The 22,981-nt window shown below is 39.8% G+C and overlaps 1 protein-coding gene across 19 annotated transcripts in view; it reads right to left on the reverse strand.

The window, feature by feature from the left end:
* Window positions 1–22,981, reverse strand: part of NUP214 (nucleoporin 214) — a 144,497-nt gene that overhangs the window by 73,461 nt on the left and 48,055 nt on the right. For all 19 annotated transcript variants that reach the window (XR_003432435.1, XM_027104499.1, XM_027104498.1 and 16 more), the window contains 5 exons: window positions 21,105–21,204; window positions 8,818–8,893; window positions 7,394–7,472; window positions 4,395–4,485; window positions 1,850–1,911 (listed from right to left, as the gene is read on the reverse strand). Coding sequence is in view for 18 of the 19 variants with exons in the window: in XM_027104499.1 (XP_026960300.1) it covers window positions 1,850–1,911; window positions 4,395–4,485; window positions 7,394–7,472; window positions 8,818–8,893; window positions 21,105–21,204 (408 nt within the window). In the remaining variant the exon portion in view is untranslated. The remainder of the gene's footprint in view (window positions 1–1,849; window positions 1,912–4,394; window positions 4,486–7,393; window positions 7,473–8,817; window positions 8,894–21,104; window positions 21,205–22,981) is intronic.

The following is a 22,981-nucleotide window of genomic DNA, read 5'->3' on the forward strand; positions in this document are numbered from 1 at the left end:
CTGTGCAACTCTGGAAAAGTTAATTGACTTCTCTGGGCTTCAATTTCTCCATTTGGAAGAGAGAGCTAATAACAGTACGTACCTCACAGAGTTGTCATGAAGATTAAATGAAATACAGGTAAAGCATTCACAAGGCCTGGTCAAAAAACTGATCAATAAAGACTAATTTGATACTTACAAACTGAAATTGGTCTATCGAAAGTGCTGGTTGATGTTTCTAACTCCATGCTCTTTTAAAAAGTCTGTCTAGGGGCTTCCCTGGTGGTGCAGTGGTTGAGAGTCCGCCTGCCGATGCAGGGGACACGGGTTCGTGCCCTGGTCCGGGAAGATCCCACATGCCGCGGAGCGGCTAGGCCTGTGAGCCATGGCCGCTGAGCCTGCGCGGTCCGGAGCCTGTGCTCCGCAGCGGGAGAGGCCACAACAGTGAGAGGCCCGCGTACCGCGAAAAAAAAAAAAAAAAGTCTGTCTATCACAAACTCCTGAGAACACTGCAAAGCCCCTACTATATACAGGTAATTTCCAGAAACCCCTCTTTGTATCACTGGTGTTGTGCTGAGCTGTTTATGATTTTGGATCGTTGTCTATTCTTGTATTAGTGAAAATGTTTATGGAATTACTATTGTGTTTTAGTACTAATTTATTTCATTTAGGATTTTTGAAATTATTCTGTTCCTCTCCAATCTTTTTATATCATTGAGTTGTTTTTCTTCTAGAAAGTGAGACTGGGGAGAGGGTGGGCCTCAAGGGTATTCAGCCACATCTAAGTGGGCAGAACAGTTTAAGAATCACTGCTCCAGAGAGAAAGGAATGAGATCAACAACCCTTTCAGTGCCACACACAGCTCAGGTTTAGGAAGTCTGCTATGCTTTCAGCTCCCTAATCTCCCTCCAGGAGGTTTTAGGAGATCCCTTTTTTACTAAAAAAAACTTCTACCACTTGGGTTGACACACAGAAAGCACTCATAAAAATATGTGTTGAATGAAGAGATGAAAAATGGTCATTGTCTTATTTATCATAGGGAAAATCTAGAAAGAGCCTAAATGTCCAAAAGGTGAATAGTTAAATAAATTATGGCATATCCACAAGACAGAAATTATGTGGCCATCAAAAATGACATTTACACAAGGTTTTCAATAATACTGGAGAACTCACAAGAGATTGTGTTAAATGAAATACGAGTGGAAGCAAAAACCCCAGAAGGAAATATAACCGAATGGCAATGGTTAAGGGTACAATGTGTGATTCCAGAACACATCACTTTTATAATAAAATATAACAATCACTTTTATCATAAAAGTTCTCTTTTTAAAATAAAAGAAAAGTAAGCTTAATTACTTAAACTGAGAACTGGAAGGCACTTAAAAAGTACATCTGGTTTCCTTACAGGTCTTCAAATTCTTTTAAACATTAAAAACATGCTGGTTGGTAGATGTGCAACAACATGCATGAGACCAGTGTGTTTTCTGCTAGGTTATCAAGGAAAAAAGATGAGTTCAGTCTTTGATATCTATAGTACTAAGTCTATCTCATCCTATGAATTGATACAATTTTAAATGACATAGGAAAAAGATGGAAAAAAATAATTCACATGTAAACATTCACATTTAAAGCACAGCCTTGCTTTTCTAGAAGCAAATCCTCTCCTTGTACTTCATTATGAAGAGTAGAAGTCCTTCCCCAGTTTTGAAAATCTAGCCTATTTTTAATGCATAATATCAACACCAGGTTAATTGCAGACACTTTAGGCAAGACGCAGCAGCAAGCAAAATGTCAACACATCTGACCCCCAAAACCTGCACTTGTTTAGGGGGAAACACAAAAGTAATGCTATGCCATGCAGAGACTGTACCTTGTGTGGCCGTGAAATTAGAAGACGGTGTTGGTGTGACTATCCCAAAATTAAAGCCAGTCCTAGGGAGGGGAAGAAAAGAAGCTAAAAATGAACAAACCCAAGGCACAACATTGCCCTTTTAAAGTACATTTTATAATTCATTCACACAAACTGTTCTCGAGGGACTTACAATCTAGAAGATAAACGTCAACAAAGTGAAAGCACATTATCTCTGAAGCAGCAGAGCCATCGCAAGCTCTCTAAGCGGGGAGAGACAATTTGTGGGTGAGGTAAGAAGGGAGAAGCAGGTGAGAAGACCTTGGAGGAACAGCTGGGCTTTCCACGGGGGAGGCTGGGGTGGGGACCTATTCCAAGGAAAGCAAAGGAGTAGGAGAAATGCACTGGGAATGTTTCTGTGGGGAGAGTGGCCAGAGCAGATGGCCCACCTAGTGAGGAAGACGAGACAGGCTGGAGGACCTCTATGACCCAGACCGAGACCAAAGAGCGCGTCAGGACAGTGCACGCCACAGGGAGGTGACGGACAGCACGGAACAGGAGCCACTGTCTCTGCCGTTCTGACAGAATGCTTAGTTCTGGGCTGGGAAATTTGGTTCAAAAGCTTTTCTTTTCTTTTTTTAAAATTTTGGCCACACCTCGCGGCTTGCGGGATCTCAGTTCCCCAACCAGGGACTGAAGCCGGGCCGTTGGCAGTGAAAGCGCCGAATCCTAACCACTAGACCACCAGGAAACGGCCCTCAAAAGCTTTTCTGACTCTTGTCATCACGTCGTCTCTTTCTGTACATTTTCTTTACACCATGAATGAAGACACCATGGCCAAAGAAGAAAACGCAGCACGAGCTGAGCCAGAACAGACTATTCACTGTGAGAAAAGTTCAAATAGCAAATTTAAAACTCTACAGCTTTAAAATGTAAGGGACCAAGCATACCAAATATGGTAAGAAATGGTAAGGACTGGACTTAGAGTTTTCTTTTTAACCCATCATTGGCTTCGTCAAATGGACTAAGACCACCTAAGAGGATGTGTTAAACATTTCATCACATCAAAAAAGAAAACAATTCTCTTTCTTTTTCTCAAACTTGGTGAAGAAATTTTATCTAATAACGGTAAGCCACTGACCCAATGACCCAAACCTTTTCAGGTTATTTTAAAAATGGCAAGAAGACTATCAGTTCATAGAAGTAAAGATTAAAAGATGCAGTAACTCCAGGGCTTCCCTGGTGGTGCAGTGGTTAAGAATCTGCCTGTCAATTCAGGTGACTTGGGTTCGAGCCCTGGTCCGGGAAGATCCCACATGCCGCGGAGCAACTAAGCCCATGTGCCACAACTACTGAGCCTGCAGCCTGTGCTCTAGAGCCGTGAGCCACTACTACTGAGCCCGTGAGCCACAACTACTGAAGACCGCGTGCCTAGAGCCCGTGCTCCGCAATGAGAAGCCACCGCTGTGAGAAGCCCGCACACCGCAACAAAGATTAGCCCCTGCTCGCCGCAACTAGAGAAAGCCCGCGCGTAGCAATGAAGACCCAACGCAGCCAAAATTAAATAAATAAAATAAATAAATTTATTAAGGAAAAAAAAAGATGCAGTAACCCCTGGCACTGACCTACTCTTTAAAATTTGCTCCAAACTACCTTTGGGAAGTAGAAAACATAACGATTGACAGTAAAATATATATAATTTCCTCCCCTCAAATTCTATTCTAACCACCTCCTTTCTTTTAAGTGGTTAGGTTGAAGGATGCTCAAGAAACAAATTCACGTCAGGAAAAAGAGATTGTGGTCAATATGATTCCAGTTACAAAAGCATGACCTGAAAGAGCTTAAGAGGCTTTTCTAATGGAACTGAACATGCAACTCTTCACAGTAAAAACAATCTTTGGATGGGTTTTTATCTCAGCCACACAGAGCCTAACTCCACCCCTGAAGGGGAAGGACGCTTTGGCGACTCTCACAGGTTTCAAGATGAGTGCTTATAGCACAGAGAAAAGGCACTCTCCTTCCAAGGTTAATAAAAGCTCCCTTTGGAATGAGGGTTAGAAGACCCTTTTGTTTTTAAAGATGACTCAACTTGACAAGTATAGCCATCATTACTTTTTAAAAAATGAAACAGAAATGTATGTCCCCACATCTATATAAAACCCAAATTTTCAAATGGCTACTGTCCTGCTCTCTCAGAAGTTGCATATAACGTGACCTCTCAAGGCAGCAAAGCCAATCCAAGCTTCTCACCCAGCCCCCAGACGGTGTCAGAATGAAGACACCTCAGTGTGATAAACGTGATCAACCAGACTCACTATCCAAAGAAAATGGAGCTTATCCTAGAAAACAGAACAAATAGGCAATATGTAATGACACATGTCTAAACTTGAATCAAAAAGGGGAAACACATTTACATTAGGACGCTAAACTACTGTCACTATTACCAAACGCATCACTGCAGTGAAAAGAACTCTGGCTTCACATAAGTATACCTACAGATTGTAGGATTTGGGACAGCTATCTGTAAGGTTGCTGGTGATGTCACAAAATTTAGTTCACTACTGACCCTGACGGAGAAAATGAGAAAGACTTGCTGAACTGCCCAACAACAGACGGGGTAGACGTCACAGCTGTCTCTATCTTGGTTGCCACTGGTCCTGAAATTATGGAAAAAAATGAGAACGTTACAAAAAACCAGTTAGAGTCACCATTTTAGTTTAATTCTCTGTGGCAGCGAATGCGTGGTGCCGTGTAGAGCGCAGCCCCAGGTCACACACTTTCTATGACAAGTCGGTGGCCGCAGCGCTGCCTAAGTCATGCTGCCTCAAGGTCTCTGAACTTGCTCTCTGGCTCAGTCACTGTCAATTCCAAACCAGGACATGCCACACTTGCCCCTTTGCAGGAAAGAGGTCAAAATAGCTGGAGTGCAGTTCAAATTTAAGGCTTTAAAAGTAGCTTTTACAATTACCGAAAAGTAATATATACCAAAGGAAAAACAAAATTCCAAAGAGAAATAGGATAACTTAATATCTCTGAGTAGTGACTTCATGGCTATTTGCTTTCTCTCTGCATTTCTGTATTTTCCATAGACTTTTTGTATTTAAATAATAGTTCTTTTTTTTTTAATTACAGAGGTAACATATGATTGCTGTAATATAGAGAAGTATAGAGAGTTAAAAGTGCAATCCATCATCCTTCCCACATTCAATATACTGTAACTACTTATTAATAGTCTGGGGTATTACCTACAATCTTTCCCCTATCGCTCTACTTTTAAAAGGAGGACGGGAATGGGGGAATTACATTTAAAAAGCCCAAATCAGGGATTCCCTGGTGGCGCAGTGATTGAGAGTCCGCCTGCCGATGCAGGGGACACGGGTTTGTGCCCCAGTCCTGGAAGATCCCACATGCCGCGGAGCGGCTGGGCCCGTGAGCCATGGCCACTGAGCCTGCGCGTCCGGAGCCTGTGCTCCGCAACGGGAGAGGCCACAACAGTGAAAGGCCCGCATACCGCAAAAAAAATAAAATAAAAAAAAGCCCAAATCAAACCAAACCAAACAATAAGAAAATGCACCTCCCTTTAAGTAAGTATGGGATAAATATTTGTAAAATTATCTAACAAACCACTATAATACAATGTGATGTGTACAAGGCTGTCCAAGGCAGCCTGACTTATAATCTTGAAAAGTTAAAAACAATCTAAACTATCTGCAGAGTACTATTAAAACTTAACAGGGTACAACTACACAGTGAAGTCTTAGGCTACCATTAAAATGAGTGAGGTAGAGTTGTATCAGATCTGGAAAGATGAACACGATATTTACTTTAGGGGGGGCGGGGAAACAGATTACATATCAATATATACAGGATATGACTATTTTTGTTTAAAAGAACAATACACATCAAACCCCAAGAGATACACATCAAATCGCTGAGCGCTGTTATCTCTGGAACAGGGAACTTATAGGGCAGCTTTCGTTTTCTACATTATATAGCTCTACACCATAGACTTTTTGTGGACTTGTAATAGTTCTATAATCAGTAAAACAATGAAGGTATTTCCATTATTAAGTAATAAGGGAATTATTCTACAGAAGTTTCAGAAATGCATTTTTTTTTTAAAGAAAGTTTTTGCAAACTCTTAAATAGTACTTTTCAGGGAAATTTTCCTACTTAAGAAAAGTCTGTTTCCAGAAAGTGAGGACAGAAGGAAACACACAGCAAGGACAGAGAATATTTCACAATCATCACTGAATGGTGAATCCTAGAAATCTCTTTGCAAGTCATGCTAACTGCCTAGACATGCACAAAACAAAGCCCCTTAGATGTCCTTGATTCTTAACTTCAGGAGTGACAAAAAACTCTCCAATAAAATCCTTGAAAGGGGTTAAGATACATAATCTTTCAAAAATTTTTTCTAAAATATTAGCTAGAAATGGAAACAAATTTCTTAATTTGAATCCTAAATGATTCAAAAGTCTTCGACAAATTCCACTGAAATTTCCCTTCTAATATAAAGTTTTAGCTGCTAGTTAAGAAGTGCTATACACCTTCTCATGGAAGACTTATATGATAAAAACTGTGCTCCTCCATTAATCCGAATTCTAGAATACAACTTGGGCTTACACAATAATGGTTTTCTTCTGAGTGCAAGGAATACTTCTGAAGATAAACCCAATATCCAATGAGAAAGATTTGACTACAGAGAAGTTGGGATGATGGTATGATTGTGTAGAGATTACGGAAAGCAGGCTGCTAAAGTGTGAAGTTCAGCATCTCGAACAGAATGTACTAGCTTGAAGACCCACTGGAGAGCATGAATCAGAATAAAAGCTAGAGTCCAGAGCATGGTGAGAACGCTGGACCGCGGGCAGCACAGTCTAGCATTTTCTGGGCTGTAGCAGAAAGTAACACATGTCAAATGAAGCGGACTCTAACACAGGGTCAACAAAAGGGGCTGCTGAGGAAGAGCCCACATTAAACTAGGCACTACGTGTAAGCACACTTCTATGTCAAGTGGGCTAGGGCGGCGTGGATGCCTGGTCAGAGCACTTTATGGTGACTGTAAAAACTAATTTCGGTTAAGAGTAATTACGCCTGAGTGACTGCTGGAAGCACGTGAAGCCACAGCCTTTTAATACTGAATTTGATCTACTCTGAGGTCTTATATTGTAACAGATCCATTTTACTTTCTGTGTTTTACCAGCTTTTGAACTGTCCTCGTAAACCCAGAGAGTTTTTCTTTCCTTTGTAGTAGAAGAAGTAGAGTTCAGTGCTCTGATCCACTCCTCTCTAAACTTTGATTATCCAGCAAGGCAGGTGCTCCTTTTTAGGAAAAACATTTAAAGGCAGGCTTTCTCCTATTGCTCTCATATTTCAGAAGTCTGCAGAGCTGCTGAAGGGCTCACTAATTTCCTGGATATTCTACATCAACTGAGGCCTTTCAAATATGTCTTTACTGTACTTGATTTCACACCAAGCTGCCTCTGTGATCCACAACAATAAACTCTACTGTGGAGCATATCTTTCACCTTTATTTTCACTAAAACAAAAGGGCAAACTTACCTGAAGCTTTATCACCAGATGACAATTGACTGGACGCTGGTGTGGGCCCAGACGGCTTTAAGGCGTTTATCAGAGATCCCTATAACAGGAGCAAGACATTTATGTGAAACCGCAAACGAGCCTTTGGAATAAAGGAACATGTAAAATGATAACATAATTTAAAATAAGCAAGCACAAACACTTTGATTTAGTTTAATTTTGTTTTTTCCGTTTCAATTTAAGTCAGTATTTTTAAATGCTTACCACATGTAAGATCGTATCAGAGATGGGAATATTCCACAAGCACCAAGAAAACAGAGTCAGGCCTGTTTAGCTGGTGGCTATTTCCTCAGTGCCTAACACAAGACTTGGCACATAAAAGGCACTGGGATATTTGATACACAAATGAAGGAAGAAGTTAATGAATGAAATAGGTCCTGGCTCTCAACAAAACTTATAATAAGGTTAGAAAGCAAAACTGTTCAACTTATCCACCTCCAGTCAATGTTCCTTTCCTCTTGGCAAGGCAAGAGGATTTGTGCCTTACCATGTGTCCTCCAAGGTGAACATGGAAACCTCCAGAAGAAAGACCAAATGCTAACCGCTTAAGTGTCATGTTAAGTCACGGCAAGCTAAGGAGTAGACAGCCACATCTGAGAACTCACAATAGGCAAGTTCTGATGTTCAATCTCAAACACAATCTACCATTATTTCTAGAGACAGAGATGAGTAGCAGAGCAACCAGGTTTCTTAGGGAAAGTCTCCAAGAGAGCTTGGTCTACCTTTCACCATCTCCTATGATTTTCTTCTGGATTGCGTAACTGTTTATAATATAACCTATCTTTGTAAGAGACAATGTTTATCAGGCAACAGCCTGAAAGTAGACATAACACACATCACTGAAGATGCAAGGTCTGAAAAACAGGGATTGCAAGAGAAAGCAAGAGAACCTATCCCCTGGATGCTGACACGGGAAGGTACAACGAACAAAGCAGTGGACAGGAAGAAGTTGGAAGACTTGGGTTCCAGCTCTGATTCCATCATTTAATAAAAACCGTGGAAGCCTGCGTTAGTCACCTGAGCCCCGGCTTCTTCATTAGTGAAACATAGCTGAACACCTGTCTTGTCTATATGGTTGTTGTATGGGTTAACTAAGACAATGTTAAATGAAAGTAAATTTCAACTCCATACAGATACCCCATATACAAATATAGAATTATGACCCAAGATTACGAGGTGCAGGATGTCACATGGCCTACAAAGACAGTATCAGGTCCTAACTGACCTACCAGGTCAAGACTGGCATAAACTGTGGGGAAAGGATCACAGGCCTTTGTCAGACTTACAGTTCCTTTAAACAACATGAGGACCTAGTACAGCACTATCTTCAGTTACAAAGACGGTCACTGCAGGTCACGTTAGCAAAGCCCAAAGCAGCACGTTACCTGCTTAGCTTGGTGAGCAGACGCTGGGGTCAACATCGGGTGAGGTGTTTTGGCTGCAGAGTACGGCACTGAAGAACTGAAAAACACAAAGCATATGCTCAAGAGAAAGGCATGACTGGGTGTAAATCACATTCATCCCTGAGCCAACCTTCTGTCCAAAACATAATATCAATTTGGGGGTAGAATATAGATGTCTGGGACCCTAATCAAAGTCATTTGACATTTTTCGGATTGCAGACTAAATTCTTTAAATGACATTTGGGTCTTTAGCATAAAAGTCAAAGCAGCGACCTGTAATCCTAGGAAAAAATTATGAATATTCAGAAGTAGATCCTTTTCTTATCTGGAGACTCAGCCTTCTGCACCTCCTCCCCAACACCCACCGCCATTCCGGACCACGTGGGGAATTCCTGATTCTGTTTTCCAGGCCTGAGAAAATGTTCAACAGGATCTATGGGATGTATATGATCTGGCTCAAAGAAGAGACCTCAGCTTCTCACGGCAACCAGCCCTGGGAGCCCAGAGCTCACGATGTCAGCACACAAGAGTCAAACATACCACGGTTCCGTTCCCGACCTGCACTTCTGCTATGGTATGAAAAGTGCATCCAGTGTGTGTAGAAAGAGTTCTCACCATCTTTTGTTACCCCTGAACACAGTAAGCAGGGAACTGTTATTTCAATAATTACTTAGTGTTAATATGTGACGGAAAAAAATCACCTGTTTAACGCAAAGCTCTATTCTTGGCTCCTGGGAGCAATTCTTTCCATCAATCTATCTGTCTTCAGCGCAGAGCTACTTTGACTAGTATGCATAGGAATAGCAATTATAGGACCTGGTTTTATTTTTCAGAACTCTCATTTAGGGAGAATTAATAATTTTCCATTGAAAGATTAACTTGGAAGAGGAAAGACAAAAATAAGCCCATGCCTCACAGAAAAAAATTATCAAACATTTTAATAATCTTACAGTCACCTCAGGATACTCTCCTGGAATAATACAGGAACCTTCCCAAACAAACTTTATTAGATTCAGAGAGAAGAAAAAAGGCAGTTATTTTCAATGAAACAGAACCTCTTTATTTTCCTACTGAAGAGAGAAGGAGCTGTAAATGTGTGCCTCTCTGAAGAGACACACCCCTGTTCCCCTGAGATGTTCTACCAAACAGGTACGCAGGGACACTGCTCCCTCATCTGCTGGCTCTCCAACGAGAAAAGGAATGTGTGAGTGAGATGCCGGGACTGAGAAATCCCTGGGCGGACACAGCAGACTTAGGTGGAAAAATGACTGCAGCTCAGGCGAGTCACGAGGGCAATGAAAATCTTGCACGCTTTCTTAAAGATAAGCAAAAAATAAACTACAAATAAAAAGAAAAGCAGCAGTTCACCCAATTTTAGAACATTTTTTGCACCCTAAACTTAGTTATGACATGACGGTAAACTAAATCATGCATGAAGCAGACTGAGTGTAATTATTGTTCTATTTACTTGTGATAATGCTATAAATCTCTTGGGTGTCCTAAATCCCCAAACACACAAAATGAGGATTCGCAGTACTTACACACCGGGCCACATGACAACCCTGCAGAGAAATGCTGCTCAGTGCAATCAGCTAACAAACCTACTGACTAATCGGACCCACGACGATCCAAGAGCACGAACAGAAGAGAGCAGTATACCACCAAACAAACGTGTTCAAAGGCCTGTGCGGGACTGTGAACCAAAGCAATGGAAACCAACAGCCAGCAATGTTCAAGAGAAGACGGAAATGCTAAACTTGGAATTGTCCTATTTTGGAGGACTGTATTCTACTTTCTAGCAGTATGGACCTGAAAAGAGATCACTGGAAATTCATTTGAAATGTTCTGTTCCACAGCTGAAAGCAGAAGCCAAAGGACCACAGGCAGAAAATGGCACTGTCACATATATTTACTACATGAGTCTACAAATGACATTTATACTACTGCCAACACTAGGGCACTGCTTTAGAAAGGAGGAATGGAGTTACACAGGTCACTAAGAGTAGTAAAATTAGGTTCTTGGAGAAAAACAACTGCAACTGAACTTAAGTTCTCTGACTTTCCATTACCCAGACCATCCTGATAAAAGTTAATACACAAGTGGAGGTGAATATATCAAGTATGATAAACATCAAAAAATGTCACAACAAACCTCGTTCAAACACTGCCTTGAACACAGGAAAGCCATTTTTGGGGTTTTTTGCCACACCCTATCAGCACTGCCTGCTGACATAGGCAGGCTAATGCACACATTCTAGGGCTGTGTACTCTACACACAATGATAAAATTGAGTTGTTAAGATTGTGAAGCATTAAAATGTTGCCTAGGCCCTTTCTTAGTGGTCCCTTAAACTTTAATGAACTTTAACAAGGCAAATATTCATACTATTGTTGTGAAAGGGGCCAACTACTCATTCTTCTACCTATTTCAACATTTTAAAGAGCTTAAAAAACAACAGACCTGGTTATGTTTTATTTTGGTAAGTCTGATTCATTATCATGTACATCTTTTTATAAATTCACATATGACACAGTGGATCTAAACTGTGAAAGCTGCTAAAGTTAACTATTTAATGAACTATGAATTTTTTGTAATTATTTAAAGGTGAAGCAAGTAAGGGGACAGGACTACTTAACAAGAGCAACTGAAGAAATAAATCAGGAGAGAAAAAGAAAATAATAGAAGATATTGAAAACAAAACCTCTCAGTTCATTTTTTCACCTATCAGACTGTAGTAATCGTAAAGTTTGATAATCTTGGCAAAGATATGGGGAACCAGATTGTCACACACTGCTTGTGGGAAGGAGAAATTGGTATAAGCTCTACTGAGAGAAAGTTGACAACAATTGTAAGAATTATATGTATGTATATACACTCACATATATGGATATCTCCTTTGCCTCAGCAGTCCTACAACTGAGAATTTATCCAACAGATATGGCTGCAAGCATGCAAAATTATCTAAGTGTCAAATTGTTTTAGCATTGTTGGTAACAACATAAGAAGCACATCCCTGAATATCAGTCAGTAGAGGAAAAAAAAAGCTATCAGTTCACTTTTAGGCATTTCTTATGTCTTGTTACCGCCAACTACTGTGCCCTATTGGTAAATTTTATGTCCCTGAAGACTCAAAGGCTTTCCAAAATATCATCTAAAAGTCTGCGAAATCAAACTGTAGTTTTTGCACGCATGTCTAGGTGCCAAGTAACTTAAATAATGCAAGTTGGAACTGTATTAGAGCTTTAAAAAAGATCTATATTAAATATGAAAACAGGATTGTTAAGAATTTATAATGACATGGAAAAATGTTAACAATTAAGTTTATCTGCCCACACCATGCAGCTTGCGGTATCTCAGTTCCCTGACCAGGGATTGAACTGGGCCACGGCAGTCAAAATGAGGAATCCTAGCCACTAGAGCACCAGGGAACCCCCTCCAAATTTTACTTTAAAAAACTAAATTTTCATGGAATAAAGATGAAGACACATGCAAACAGTGATTAAACATTTGCAGTGGGAATAAAGGTAATTTAAATTTTGTTCTTTTTTAACTATCTGAGATTTTCATACTATCTACAATGAACATTTGTAGTAAGAAAAATAAAAGAATGAAAGTTTTTTTTAAGGTTATGGTAATTACTATAGTTATTATTTTTAAAGTGGGGCAACATCTTTAAGTCAGTGAAGGAAAAAAACTGTCAACCTAAAATTCCTTACTTAGGAAAAATATCTTTCAAAAATAAAGATGAAATAAAGACTCTGGAAGACACACAAAAGATGGAAGAATTCAGATCTAAACCTGAAGAAATGTTAAAGAAGTCCCTGAGCAGAAGGAAAATCATACCAGATGGAAACCTGGGACTCAACAAAGGAATGAAGAACACCGGAAATGATAACTATATGCGAAAAGAAAAGATATTTTTGTTCTAATTTAGTTCTGTTTAAAAGATAATCAACTATTTATAAAAACATATCATGGGATTTATAACATAGGTAGAAGGAAAATATACAACAATAGCACAAAGGTGGGGAGGGGAGAAATAGAAGAATACTGTCATACATTCTTTTACTATATTTTAACAGTATAATCACACTTGAAGATAGACTGTGATAAGTTAAAGATGTGTACTATAAACCCTACTGCAACTACTTAAATAACACACAGAGGTATAGCTAATAAGCCAATGAAACAGGTAAGAGAATCATAAAAATATCACTCAATCCAAAAGAAGGCAGAAAAAGAGGAAAATGGAACACAGAACAAATGGGACAGACAGAAAACAAATAGCAATATAACAGATTAAAACCCAAACATGTTAATAATCACATTAAATGTAAATGACCTAAGCACTCCAATTAAAAGTCATAGACTGTCAGATTGGATAAAAAAAAAAAAGATTCAACTACATGCTGTCTACAAGAAACCCATTTAAAATATAAAGACACAAGATAGGTTTAAAATAGAAAGAAGGATAAAAAAGCTATACCGCACTAGCACTAAACAAAGAAAGCTGGACTGGCTACATTAACATAGGAGAAAGTAGATTTCAGAGCAATTAATCCTACAAGGGAGAAAGAGAGTTATTTTGTAATGACAAACTGGGTCATTTCATCAAGAGTATGTAACAATCCTAAACATTTATGTAACTAATAACAGAACTTCAACATGAAGCAAAAACTGATAGAACTGTAAGGAAAATAAATCCACAACTATAGTTGAAAATACCAACATCATTCTCATTAACTGATGGAACAAGCAGACAGAAAATTATCACTATCAACCACCTTAACTTAATTGACATTTATGGAACACTCCAACCAACAAGAGTAGAATACATGTTCTCTTCAAGAGCACACAGAACATTTACCAAGATGATTGATATTCTAGGTCAGGGACTGGCAAACTACAGACCAAAGACCAGCTGCCTGTTTTTGTAAATAAAGTTTTACTGTAACAAAGCCCATGCCCATTCATTTACAGTTTGTCTACAGCTGCGTTCAGGCTGCAATGGCAGAGTTGAGTAGTTGAGACAGAGACTATATGTCCCACAAACTTAAAGTATTTACTATATGGCCCTTAAAAAAAACCCTTGCTGATCCCAGTTACGGGCCATAAAAGAAGTCTGAATAAATCTAAAGAATTCAAGTCATACAAAGCATGTTCTCTGACCACAATAATTAAATTGAAAATCAATAACAAAAAGATATTTAGAAAATGTCCAGTTATTTAGAAACTACATAACACACTTTAAAATAATCCATAAGTATAAAAAAAAAGTATTTTGAACTGAATGAAAACGAAAAATAACATATACAAAATCTGTGGGATGTAGCCAAAGCAATTCTTAGAGGGAAATTTACAGCACTAAAATGCCTGTATTAGAAAAGAACAGTCTCAAATCAATGACATTAGCTTCTACCTTAAGAAACTAGAAAAAAGAGTAAATAAAACCCAAAGTAAGCAGGAAAATGAAATAATAAATACCAAGTAAAAAAGTAATAGGAAAAAAAAATCAATGAAACCAAAAGCTGGTTTCTTTGAGATCAATAAAATTGATAAACCTCTAGCTAGACTGATGAGGTAAAAAAAGACACAAATTACCACTAACAGGAAAGAGGGAACTAAAATCATGAATTCTATCCACATTAAAAGGATGATAATCAGTGACTATTACAAAAAATGTCATGCCAATAAATCTGACAACTCAAATGAAATGAACAAATTTCTTGGAAGACACAAACTACCAAAGTTCACTCAAGAAGTGGATAAGCTGAATAGTCCTATATCTACTAAAGAAACTGAAATTTCCAAGCCAAAATGACTTCAGTGGTGAATTCTACCAAACACTTAAGGCTGAAATAATAACAAATCTATATAAACTCTTCCACGAAACTGAAAAGGAACACTCCCCAACTCATTCTGTAAGGCCAGCATTACTCTGATAACAGAATGAAACAAAGATATTACAAAAAAACAAAATCTACAGACCAATATCGCTCATTAAGACATGAAAAAATTCTTAACAAAATTTTAGCAAATTGAATCCAACCATATATTAAAAAAAAGGACAATACATCATTACCAACAATTGGTTTAACATTAGAAAACCGATCAATCGGGCTTCCCTGGTGGCGCAGTGTTGAGAGTCTGCCTGCCGATGCAGGGGACACAGGTTCGTGCCCCAGTCCGGGAGGATCCCACATGCCGCAGAGCGGCTGGGCCTGTGCATCTGGAGCCTGTGCTCCGTGGTGGGAGAGGCCACAGCAGTGAGAGGCCCGCATACCGCAAAAAAAAAAAAAAGAAAACTGATCAATCTGACAAGGGCACCAAGACAATTCAAAGGGGGAAAAGAAAAGAGTCTTTTCCGCAAATGGTGCTGGGACAACTGAATACCCACATGCAAAAGAAAGATGTTGGACCACAAAGTCACACTATTTACAAAAATTAACTCAAAACAGATCAAGGACCTAAATGTGAGAGCTCAAACAATAAAACTTAGAAGAAAACACAGGAGTAAATCTTTATGATCTTGGATTAAGCAATGGTTTCTTAAACACATACCTATATGTAAGACACCTATAGCACAAGCAACAAAAGAAATAAATAAACTGAATTTCATCAAAATTAAAAATTTTGTTGTTCTAAAGGACACTATCAAGAAAGTGAAAACTATGCAAAGAATGGGAAAACATATTCACAAATCATGTATCTGATAAGGGACTCGAATCTATATTACATAAAGAATATGACACCTCAACAATTAAGATAAATAACCCAATCAAAAAACATGCAAAGGATCTAATAGACATGTCTCTAAAGAAGATACAAATGGCCAATAAGCACATGAATACACTCCCAATTATCATTCATTAGTCATAAGGGAAATGCATATCAAAACCACAAGGAGATACCATGTAACACCCATTAGGAGAGCTATAATCAAAAAGATGGACAATAACAAATATTAGTGAGGATGTGGAGAAATTGGAACCTCATACATTGCTAATGGGAATGTAAAATGGTGCAGCTGCTTTGGAAAACAGTTTGAACTACGTTTAGCTCAAAAAGCTAAATGCAGAATTACCATATGATCTAGCAATTCCACTCCTAAAACATTACCCCAAATAACTGAAAGCAAGGACTCCAACAGATACTTGTACAAGAAGAGGCGAAACACCCAAGTGTCAACTTACAGATGAATGGATAAGTAAAATAGGACATATGCATACAATAGAATATTATTCAGCCATAAAAGGAATGAAATTCTGACATACGTTACAACATGGATAAATCTCGAAAATTCGAGCAAAATAAGCCAGACGCAAAAGGACAAATACTGTATGATTCTACTTATATGATGTACCTAGAACAGACAAATTCTTAGAGACAGGAAGTAGAATAAAGGCTACCAGACACTAGAGGGAAGGGGGAGTAAAGAGTTACTATTTAATGGCTACAGTTTCTGTATGAGATAATGAAAAAGTTCTGGAAACAGATAGTGGTGAAAGTTACACAACACTGTAAATGTGCTTAATGTCACTGTACACTTAAAAATGGTTAAATTAATAAATTTTGTTATACATCTATTTTACAATTAAAAAAAAAAAAGCTTCCTAACTGTTCTCCCTGTTTCTACCATTCCTCACTCCAGCCCTTTTCATCTATTCTCAATATAAGAACCAGAAGCCTCCTGCTAAAACCATAGGTCAAGAGAACTATCTGCACTTATCAAAGCTCATGGAATTTTACACTAAAAAAAGGTGAATTTTACTGTGTGTTAATTACGTCCCAATATTTTTTTTTTTTTTTTGCGGTACGCAGGCCTCTCACTGTTGTGGCCTCTCCCGTTGCGGAGCACAGGCTTTGGACGCTCAGGCTCAGCGGCCATGGCTCATGGGCCCAGCCGTTCCGCGGCATGTGGGATCTTCCCAGACCGGGGCACAAACCCGTGGTCCCCTGCGTCGGCAGGCGGACTCTCAACCACTGCGCCACCGGGGAAGCCCACGCCCCAATATTTTAAAAAATTGCTAAAATTGCTTTTAATAAAGGAAACATAAATCCGATCAGTTTGTTCAACATCCATTGGTCAGCCAGGTCCTGACCGAGGCTTACTAGATGTTACAAGACCTGTATCCTGGGCCCCGGCCCTGCTATCCCTCTCCCTTCAGCCACCAGTGGCTGTTTGGCTCCTTCCTGAACCTGCCAGACATGCTCTCACTACAGGTCTCACTACAGGCCTGGTGCTTGGGGCTTTCTTCCTTAGGATATTCATGCGACCTGCTCTCGTCTTTGGTCTTTATTCAAATGTTAAGTGTCAAAAGACACTGCAAGGCAAAATATTACATAAGACGGGAGAATCCAGCTTAATGGTGAAAGAAATATGGTCTGATATTTCTGAGATATTTTAGTCATTAGCCATGTATGAAGAGCACCTTCCTTGTTCCTATTTAAAATTGCAACCCATGTCCAGACAACAGTCCCTAAACCCCTTCTCTGCTTTAATTTTCTCCATCATACCTATCACCACCTAAAATACTATTTATTTTACGTACCATTTGTCTCTCTGTGACAAGGGCAGGGTTTGGGGGTTTTTGTTTTGTTAACTGCTTTATCCCTGGCACCTAGAACAGTGTGTGGCATACAGGAAATGCTCATAAAGTATTTGTAGAAAGAATGAATAAACGAATGCCAAAATTCCTGAAAGTAATGATCTATCCGGTGTGCTTTGGAAAAAAACCCAACCAACCAAAAATCCCACCGTATTTCTAACCTCATTCGTCCCTGCTTTCTTCATCCTCCATTTCCTGCCAGGTCTCTAGACATACTGGCCTTCTTTTACCTTCACCTCAAACATGCTCTGTCCTTTCCCAGGTCTGGGCTTTTACACATCCTGCACCCTCTGTTTATAACAATCTTCTCTCTACTCTGCCTGGCAGCTTCTGGTCACTGCTCAACTTTCAGCTAAAACACCTTTTCCTTCCCAACCTCCTCATCAGCCCCAGATGCAACCAGATGGCCTTCACTGTTTGCCTTCTTAGCACCTTGTACGTCTCCTTCATCCAACTCATTACACTGCAGTTAGAGAACTGTCGATGTAATGGGTCGTTTAGTGGCTGTCTTCTTGCTAAGATCTAAGTGCCGGGAAAGCGGGGACCTGGTATGTCTTACTCACGACTGGATCCCAAATACCCAGGGTGTTATCATGCTCATGGCAGACACCCCTTAGGAACCTGCTGAATCAAGTGACTGAGCACTGGAGAGGAGTCTAGATAGCCATGGGTTTGCTCCAGATAAACCCTCTTCCTGAAAACAGGAGGTGAATATAAGGGATGAGGCCAATGAACATAAGACATACCAACGGCAGAAATGTGTAAGCTCATCTTTTTTGTTTGTTTGCTTTTGTTTTAAAATTTTTATTGGAGTACAGTTGATTTACAATGTTGTGTTAGTTTCAGGTGTAGAGCAAAGTGAATCGGTTATACATACACATATATCCACTCCTCTTTTTTATTAGATTCTTTTCCCATATAGGTCATTACAGAGTATTGAGTAGACTTCCCTGTGCTATACAGCAGGTTCTTATTTAGTTATCTATTTTATATATAGTAGTGTGTATATCTTAGTCCTAGTCTCCCAATTTATCACTCCCCCCCTTATCCCCTCGTAACCATAAGTTTGTTTTCTACCTCCATGACTCTACTTCTGTCTTGTTAAGTTCATTTGTACGCTTTTTTTAAAAAGTCCACATATAAGTCATATCATATGATATTTGCCTTTCTGTGTCTGACGTACTTCACTCAGTATGACAATCTCTAGGTCCACCCACGTTGCTGCAAATGGCATTATTTTGTTCTTTTTTATGGCTGAGTAATATCCCATTGTATATATGTACCCCATCTGCTTTATCCATTCCTCTGTCGACGGACATTTAGGTTGCTTCCGTGTCTTGGCTATTGTAAACAGTGCTTCAATGAACACTGGGATGCATGTATCTTTTTGAATTATGGTTTTCTCCGGGTATATGCCCAGCAGTGGGATTGCTGGGTCACATGGTAGTTCTGTTTTTAGTTTTTTAAGGAGCCTCCATACTGTTCTCCATAGTGACCGTAACCAATTTACATTCCCACCCACAGTGTAGGACAGTTTCCTTTTCTGCACAACCTCTCCAGCATTTATTGTTTGTAGATTTTTTTTTTTTTTTTTTTTGCGGTATGTGGGCCTCTCACTGTTGTGGCCTCTCCCATTGTGGAGCACAGGCTCCGGATGGCAGGCTCATCGGCCATGGCTCACGGGCCCAGCCGCTCCGCGGCATGTGGGATCCTCCCGGACCGGGGCACGAACCCGTGTCCCCTGCATCGGCAGGCGGACTCCCAACCACTGTGCCACCAGGGAAGCCCTGCCCTGTAGATTTTTTGATGATGGCCCTTCTGACCGTGTGGGGTGATACCTCACTGTAGTTTTGATTTGCAAGAAATGTGTAAGCTCATCTTATAATAAATCTCTTTAAGATATTACTCAGAAAAAGTTAAATGCAAAATTAAATATTTAAAATACGCTTACCAAACTACTGCTTAAGAGAATCTGAAAGTAATTTTATAATGAATGTAATTCCCTCTCAAGCTTTCTTATTGGGGGAGGTGGTAAATACCAATTTCCACTTGTCAATTATGCTTAGATCCACCTATTATTCAACAAGTGGTTATTAAAAAGGAACTGCATTCCAGGCACCACTCTGGGCTTACGAGTTAAATAACTGCACCACAGTCCAAATTCTGTGGGGAAAGGAAGAGATTTTCTTTGATTCCTTTTTAAGTTTTGTGTCTATTTTTCTTAAGTCAGAAAAAAGGGCAAACTCAGCATTGCTCCTTTAACAAAGCCCTTATCAGTGATTAGCTCAGATGAACCCTGGAGGGAAACAAAGCCTGAGATAAGATAAAGGAAATCACCAATAGGTGCTTCTCACACATGGTTAACAGCTAAAATATCTCAGAAATACCAGACCATATTTCTTTCACCATTAAGCTGGATTTTCCTGTCTTATGTAATATTCTGCCTTGCAGTGGCTTTTCTTTGCCTACCCTACACTAGGAATCTGGCTATAATTCCCAAACTCTAATGCATAGTTCTTTCCCTTGAGAAGTTCACAACGACCACAAATGCCATCTTGGTCGAAACAGCATACCAAAGCTTCAAGGTCACTACAAGATAGGAAAGCGAGTAGGCTTGTTTTTGGCTGTTAGTATGGCCCTGAGATAACTAAGAAATTCCTGGCAGTGTTGATAAATGGACCAATGTGGAAAAAAGAGGCCAGTGGCCTAGTGCAGCAGGGCCACTCGATAAAGCCAAAACAGAACAGTGAGCAGACCTGGGGGCAGGGGAGTAGGAGAGAGCTAATGTAAACTGGAAAAGACACAGGGTCTGTGGCTGTTCATCTCACCGCTGGACTAGTAATGGGCACCAGACTCTAAATGCCTGAATGACACTGGTTCTCACGATCCCTACATTCAGACTGAGGAAACGGCCCTCAACTCTTCCTTCTTCAGCCACACTGAAGAGCTCCTGGCTACAAATACACAGAGCAACAGGGCACAAGCATATTCTATGAACCGTGCTGCCCAGAACAGTGACACGGAGTCAATACCTTGAATTCTAAACACAGATTCAGACTTAAGAAAAGTCAGCTCTGGCAGCAATGATCTGGCCCTCAGATATGGCAGGAAGTCAAGCTAGAAGTCTCCAAACAGAGCTGGTGCCTTTTAAAAGACTGTTTTTTCATACAAAAGGTATGAGAAACCTGAAAGAACAGGAATGCCTGGAGACAGGAAGGAAGGGAGGAGAGACGGTCAATTTCAAGATCATCACTGGGTTTTCAGAATCAACAGTCTGCATTAGAGTCGAACTGCCAACTCAGGAGCCCCAAGAGTATTAAAAAACAAAAAAATCAAAAATCAAACCCTATACCTTACCTGACTTAGTAACTGTAATGTGTATCATATGCAGACTTACACATGACAAACAGCATACTGAGTATATATCACCAAGACTTTGAAGGTTTATGAGGCAACTGCTACTGCCAGTTGAAGAGGACAATCTCCTGAAAACCCAACTGTGTACCCAAGATTAGCTGTCCACTCCACCCCTCTTATAACCTAAATTTCTGCAGGAAAAATAGGCACACTCTGACAATGGCAATGCTGCCCCCTGCAGGCAGTTCACCACTATTACAGAATAATTCACGGGCTTAAACACACTGAAAAGTAGTAACATACCCCATCGCTGCAGAGGGGGCTGTAGGATTATTCTTCAATTCCTGCACATTTACCACTTGAGGGACATTCTTCAAAGTTGATTCGGTCAAAGTACTGACAGCTATTTAAATAGAGAAGAGAAAGGCACATTAATTGCAGTAAAGGATCAAAAATTCTAGCCAGGTATAATGAATCACTAGGACACAAACTCAAGCAGAATGCACTTACTATATAAAGGAAATCTAGGTCGTCCTGCAGCACTGTGCTCAGCGGAGCACCTGGCCTACTCCACTCAGAAAAGTTACTTGGTGAAGCTTTATGCAATTTAAGCAAATGTACTAGTTTAGAAACAAGGAATTCCCTAGCCAGCTTTTATACAGTAGAGCTGAGATACCTGCCATGTTGTTGGCTCGCCCTCGAAAAGGGCAGAAGGAGCTAGAGGATTAGCAGTGCTCGGACTAAGGGCTTCTGCCATCCATCATGCATTCATTCATTCAACCACTCTTTCGCATGAGCTTATTATTGTCGGACTCAGGTGCTGGGAATACAAAAAAAGGTCTAAAACATAGTTCCTTGTCTAAAGAAGCTCATGCCTTAGTGAGACAGACACGATGAATAAAATGTGAAAAATGAGGCCAAGAGGCCTGAATTAAGGAATGGCAACAGGGATTGACTTGACACCTACTTATCTATCTTAGGCTTGTCAGCTTTCATATCTCCTTTTTTGTGTCTTACAATTTAAAGCTGTGGCCCAAGACAATGATATTTCATAATTAACTATTAAGAAGGCCTAAGCAAAGCTCTTAGATCTCTTCCAACTATACTTTGGGCAAAGTTGAAAGCTGCAGCCCAGGTAGGACAGTGGGTCCATGGCAGCTCACTTCACTCCCTTGTTCAGAGAGGTAACCAGGGACATCTTGCCCATGACTGCATGTATTTCATCCTTCACATTCAGAGGTGCCTACACCTTAGACATACTTGCTTCCAAAATGATAATAGACATCACACCACCTCCTGCTGAGAGTGGAATAATCCTAAATCCTGACAGATTTAAGTTTATAAATAACCAACTCAATCAGCTTTATTTGGGGCCTGTTCAGCACAATGCTAAGATTCTGCTTGGTCCAACAAATATTTAAAACATCAAAGGTTTCTTATTTTTTCAGACGGCTCAAAAGTGCCTTAAAAAGTTCTCCGGTTTTTGCTCTTTCATTTCTATTTTAGATGGCTTAATAAGTGTTTTAATATTTGAACTTTTCTTAGAAATCTTTATTATATAATGGTAATTCTTTTTAGTCTAAATAAAACCATCATGTTTTTTTAGTCTTTTAAAATTTTAGTCTAAATTGGTATGTGTTCTAAGCAGTTACAGAACTAAAAAATAATTTTATTCAGCTAAAACAAAAATATCCGATTTATAGCCGAGTTTCTCAACCTCGGCACTATTGACATTTTGGGGCTGGATAATCCTTTGTTGTGGGGTTGTCTTGTGCATTTAGGATCTTTTTGCAGCATTCCTGGCCTCTACCTACTAAATGGCAGCAACACTGCCAACTGTTGGAGGGGAGATGGGTGGGGCAAAATAGCCTCTGGCTGAGAACCACTGGCTTGTAAAGACTGATAGCCAGTGATAACTGAGGTCCCGAGGCGAACTACCTATAAATCTTAATGCAGAAAATTACGGATAGCCACAAACCACTGACAAAATGCAACAGCTGATTAGCTTCTTAGAGTTTTCATCTGTCAAGTTTCCATCTTAAATTTGCAGTCTTAAGAAAAAGCTGTACTACAATACAAAGAACACAGCGTTGGAGTCTGGGTTTTGTTACGTATTGGTCAGCTGACCTTCACCTCTCCAAACCTTACATTACTCAAAAGCAAAATGGGCATACTTATAC

Source organism: Aethalodelphis obliquidens, unplaced genomic scaffold (assembly GCF_003676395.1).
Source record: "Aethalodelphis obliquidens isolate GAN/ISIS:26980383/991018 unplaced genomic scaffold, ASM367639v1 scaffold7, whole genome shotgun sequence".
Lineage (NCBI taxonomy): Eukaryota > Metazoa > Chordata > Mammalia > Artiodactyla > Delphinidae > Aethalodelphis > Aethalodelphis obliquidens.